Raw genomic sequence first — 5,000 nt, forward strand, 5'->3', positions numbered from 1 at the left:
TTCTGTGTGTGTAGGAGTAATAGATGTGTGTTCTGTGTGTGTAGGAGTAATAGACATGTGTTGTGTGTGTGTGTAGGAGTAATAGACATGTGTTGTGTGTGTGTAGGAGTAATAGATGTGTGTGTTCTGTGTGTGTAGGAGTAATAGACATGTGTTGTGTGTGTGTAGGAGTAATAGATGTGTGTGTTGTGTGTGTGTAGGAGTAATAGATGTGTGTGTTGTGTGTGTGTAGGAGTAATAGACATGTGTTGTGTGTGTGTAGGTGTAATAGATGTGTGTTGTGTGTGTGTAGGAGTAATAGATGTGTGTGTTGTGTGTGTGTAGGAGTAATAGACATGTGTTGTGTGTGTGTAGGAGTAATAGATGTGTGTTGTGTGTGTGTAGGAGTAATAGATGTGTGTTGTGTGTGTGTAGGAGTAATAGATGTGTGTTGTGTGTGTGTGTAGGAGTAATATATGTGTGTTGTGTGTGTGTAGGAGTAATAGATGTGTGTTCTGTGTGTGTGTGTAGGAGTAATATATGTGTGTTGTGTGTGTGTAGGAGTAATAGATGTGTGTTCTGTGTGTGTGTGTAGGAGTAATAGATGTGTGTGTTGTGTGTGTGTAGGAGTAATAGGTGTGTGTTGTGTGTGTGTAGGAGTAATAGATGTGTGTTGTGTGTGTGTAGGAGTAATAGATGTGTGTTGTGTGTGTGTAGGAGTAATAGATGTGTGTGTTGTGTGTGTAGGAGTAATAGATGTGTGTTCTGTGTGTGTAGGAGTAATAGATGTGTGTTGTGTGTGTGTAGGAGTAATAGATGTGTGTTGTGTGTGTGTAGGAGTAATAGATGTGTGTTGTGTGTGTGTAGGAGTAATAGATGTGTGTTGTGTGTGTGTAGGAGTAATAGATGTGTGTTGTGTGTGTGTAGGAGTAATAGATGTGTGTTGTGTGTGTGTAGGAGTAATAGATGTGTGTTGTGTGTGTGTAGGAGTAATAGATGTGTGTTGTGTGTGTGTAGGAGTAATAGATGTGTGTTGTGTGTGTGTAGGAGTAATAGACATGTGTTGTGTGTGTGTAGGAGTAATATATGTGTGTTGTGTGTGTGTAGGAGTAATAGATGTGTGTGTTGTGTGTGTGTAGGAGTAATAGACATGTGTTGTGTGTGTGTAGGAGTAATAGATGTGTGTTGTGTGTGTGTAGGAGTAATAGATGTGTGTGTAGGAGTAATAGATGTGTGTGTTGTGTGTGTGTAGGAGTAATAGACATGTGTTGTGTGTGTGTAGGAGTAATAGATGTATGTTGTGTGTGTGTAGGAGTAATAGATGTGTGTGTTGTGTGTATGTAGGAGTAATAGATGTGTGTTCTGTGTGTAGGAGTAATAGGTGTGTGTTGTGTGTGTAGGAGTAATAGATGTGTGTTGTGTGTGTGTAGGAGTAATAGATGTGTGTTGTGTGTGTGTAGGAGTAATAGATGTGTGTGTTGTGTGTGTGTAGGAGTAATAGATGTGTGTGTTGTGTGTGTGTAGGAGTAAGAGACATAAGTCGGGCTCCATGGAGGAGGAAGTGGACAGTCCAGGAGGGGAGTACTACCCCTCCCCCAACTCCCCCGCCGGAAGCTCCAGGAACTGGCAGGACGACATGGAGGGAGGTGGGTATCTCCTCTCTGCTCTCCTCTCCCCCTTCCCCCTCCTCCTGGCTCCTCATCTCAACTCCTCCTCTCTCCTCCTCTCTGGGCCAAGGCCTAGGTGATAGAGAGAGTGTGGGTGACAGAGTGACTGGGGTAGTGACAGGTATATCATTACATTAGTCTTTTTTTTATCACGTTGGAGACCACAGCAGAGAACGCCTGGCTAGGGAAATATTAAGGCTTCACATTTCCCCTACCTGAGCCCGACGCTGTAATTAGTTCATGAACCAGCATTTTTTTGGGAAAGTCTCCAAAAATGAGAGACAGAAAAAAGTACCCGAGGTTCCTGGCTGCCATGGGGCACTGTTCTCTCACAGGGGTGGAGTTAGGAGAGGTTTGGTGGATTGGGTTGGTTAGTTATCAGTCCGTTTACTGCATCAGGTTGCTGCATTTACCAGAGCTCTGCTACCCTTCATTCACTCTCAATGTAATCTGCCACCTACTGGCGAGGAGATGGAAATACACCTGCCAACTCAACTGTGTGTGTGTGTGTGTGTGTGTGTGTGTGTGTGTGTGTGTGTGTGTGTGTGTGTGTGTGGGTGCAGGCATGTCCCCCACTGTAAAGAAGACGGAGATGGACAGTCCCTCTCCCCAGGAGAGCTCTCCTCGTCTTGGCAGCTTCACACAGCACCACCGGCCTGTAATCGCAGTCCACAGTGGTCAGTATACACACTATACTATACACTATACACTATACTATACACTATATACTATACACTATACACTATACTAGGCTTGTCGCGATTGGCTCTGTGCACCTGCTCCACTACTTCCTGAAAGGAAGTGGGCATCTTTATTTCCTGTCCTATACTATTGGATTAAGTGATTTATCAGGTGTGCGCTGGGTGTGCCGCACACCTGATCAATCACTTAATCCAATAGTACAGGACAGGAAATAAAGATGCCCACTTCCTTTCAGGAAGTAGTGGAGCTGGTGCACAGAGCCTATTGTTGGTGTTGACAGGTGTTACTCGGTGTTCGGGCGTACACCGTGTATTCACCGTGTCATTACGGTGCTTTTGCATCGCCACACCGGGGTTTTCCCGCCCCCACCGTTGTTTGACCTATTTAGTTGATTTTCGCATATCAGCGCCCACTCATCGAACTCAAACAAGTCTCTGATCTGCTCCCCCGCGTGAACACGCAGCACAGAGTCTAGAGGAATCAGATAGCAGTTTCAATTCACCTGAAGAGAGTAGGGAGAGGGGAAGGGAGGTTATCACTATGACCTCTCGTGGCTAGCTAGCATAGCTAACATTAGCAGCTAACCTAGCCACCAAGGAGTGGCTGTTGCCATAAGCTAGCTGGGTAGCTTATTTTAGCGGCCTATTCTCTCGCCTATTCTAGCAGTCTAGCAGCGTTCCGCTCACAACACCGATTTGCGGAGGCAATTTGGAGTTGCATGCCTCCACAGCTCGCCTGCAAATGCGGGATCAGAATAAGTTAAGTTAATTAAGGTAATAACTTTACCTACCTACCTCCCTACTTGTCTACCTTCCTACCTACCTTCCTACCCACTTACCTTCCTACCTCCCTTCCTAATTGAAAGCCTGTATAATGTTGAGCTCGTGTTTTCCCCCCCTCTCCTCTCAGGGATCTCTCGGAGTCCTCACCCCTCATCAGCGTTGCACTTCCCCAGCTCCTCCATCCTGCCCCAGAGCGCCTCCTACTTCCCCCACACGGCCATCCGCTACCCCCCCCACCTCAGCTCCCAGGACCCCCTGAAGGACCTGGTGTCCCTGGCCTGCGAACCGGCCAGCCAGCAGCCCAGCCCAGTGAGTACCTATACACTATCTGACCCCTAGACATATAGACACAGCCCAGCCAGTACCTATACACTATCTGACCCCTAGACATATAGACACAGCCCAGCCAGTACCTATACACTATCTGACCCCTAGACATATAGACACAGCCCAGTATCTATACACTATCTGACCCCACAGACATATAGACACAGCCCAGTATCTATACACTATCTGACCCTACAGACATATAGACACAGCCCAGTGAGTACCTATACACTATCTGACCCCACAGACATATAGACACACCCCAGTACCTATACACTATCTGACCCCTAGACATATAGACACACCCCAGTACCTATACACTATCTGACCCCACAGACATATAGACACAGCCCAGTGAGTAACTATACACTATCTGACCCCTAGACATATAGACACAGCCCAGTATCTATACACTATCTGACCCCACAGACATATAGACACAGCCCAGTATCTATACACTATCTGACTACACACACATATAGACACAAGCTGCATGACTCTCACAGGTGCTTCAGGTCTGGTGTAATAAGTATAACCTCTGCTATGGGGTGTGAGCGCACGTCAGTGATAAATAACAGTGAGTAAATGGATCTACAAGTCTAAATGTTCTGTCACGTCAATAGAAATATCTTTTGCCGCGTTTCCTGTTCTTAAAGGAGTTTTGGCGCTAGCATGACGGCTAACCAATGATACGGCCTGAACACACATGAATAATGAAGCACTCCCTTGTGTGTCTTTTCATGACATTATGAGGTAGTTTTGCAACAATGACATACAGTAATAGGCATTTAAAAAACGCTACAGTGAAGTGGCCAACTGAAGGCCCTTTATGAATTATGAACCACTCACACATCAGTCGCTTGGCGTCACATTAATTCGACACCATTGTTATCTGTGAAAGTAATAGCCGATCTGGGTTTAATGGCTTTAATAATTCACCAATTTTGGGGAGGTAAAAATCCCCATTGGCTCAGTCATTTTGCACTCACTTGGAACTGCGCCCCTAGTGGCCCTTAGTGGCTGTAGCTCAGTTGGTAGAGCGGGTCGTTCAGTCATCGAAGGGTCAGCGGTTCGAATCCCAGCTCCGACTGTCCCCATGTCGAAGTGTCCTTGAGCAAGACACCTAACCCCAAATTGCTCCCAATGAGCAGGCTAGCACCTTGCAAGGCAGCTACCGCCATTGGTGTGTGAATGTGTGTGTGAATGGGTGAACGAGAGGCCATTGTAAAGCGCTTTGAGTGCCGCTAAGGTGGAAAAGCGCTATATAAGTGCAGTCCATTTACCATTTACTTCATAGTCAAGTACTGTAGAGAGGGTGGTGGCTTTGTCCTTCTCTTTGGCCTCTCTCCATCTTGGGTGAAATGAGCCAAGAGCAAACTGTGATCTGTCTTGAAGGACCATAATGTAATATAACCATAATAAGGAAATTCAAAGGACTGTATTGAGTTTTAATTTAAACAGGTGTTCACTGATAAGTATCGGTCAAAACACAATGTGTGTGTGGAATCTTCTAATAGTGATGACTGCATGTGCTGCTGCCACA

The 5,000-nt window shown here is 45.9% G+C and overlaps 1 protein-coding gene across 2 annotated transcripts in view; it reads left to right on the forward strand.

The window, feature by feature from the left end:
- nfic (nuclear factor I/C) overlaps window positions 1-5,000 on the forward strand; it is a 42,376-nt gene that overhangs the window by 29,482 nt on the left and 7,894 nt on the right. For both annotated transcript variants that reach the window (XM_084459225.1, XM_084459226.1), the window contains exons 6-8: window positions 1,504-1,625; window positions 2,210-2,323; window positions 3,258-3,439. In XM_084459225.1, the coding sequence (XP_084315351.1) occupies window positions 1,504-1,625; window positions 2,210-2,323; window positions 3,258-3,439 (418 nt within the window). The remainder of the gene's footprint in view (window positions 1-1,503; window positions 1,626-2,209; window positions 2,324-3,257; window positions 3,440-5,000) is intronic.

Source organism: Borostomias antarcticus (assembly GCF_949987555.1).
Source record: "Borostomias antarcticus genome assembly, chromosome: 26".
Lineage (NCBI taxonomy): Eukaryota > Metazoa > Chordata > Actinopteri > Stomiiformes > Stomiidae > Borostomias > Borostomias antarcticus.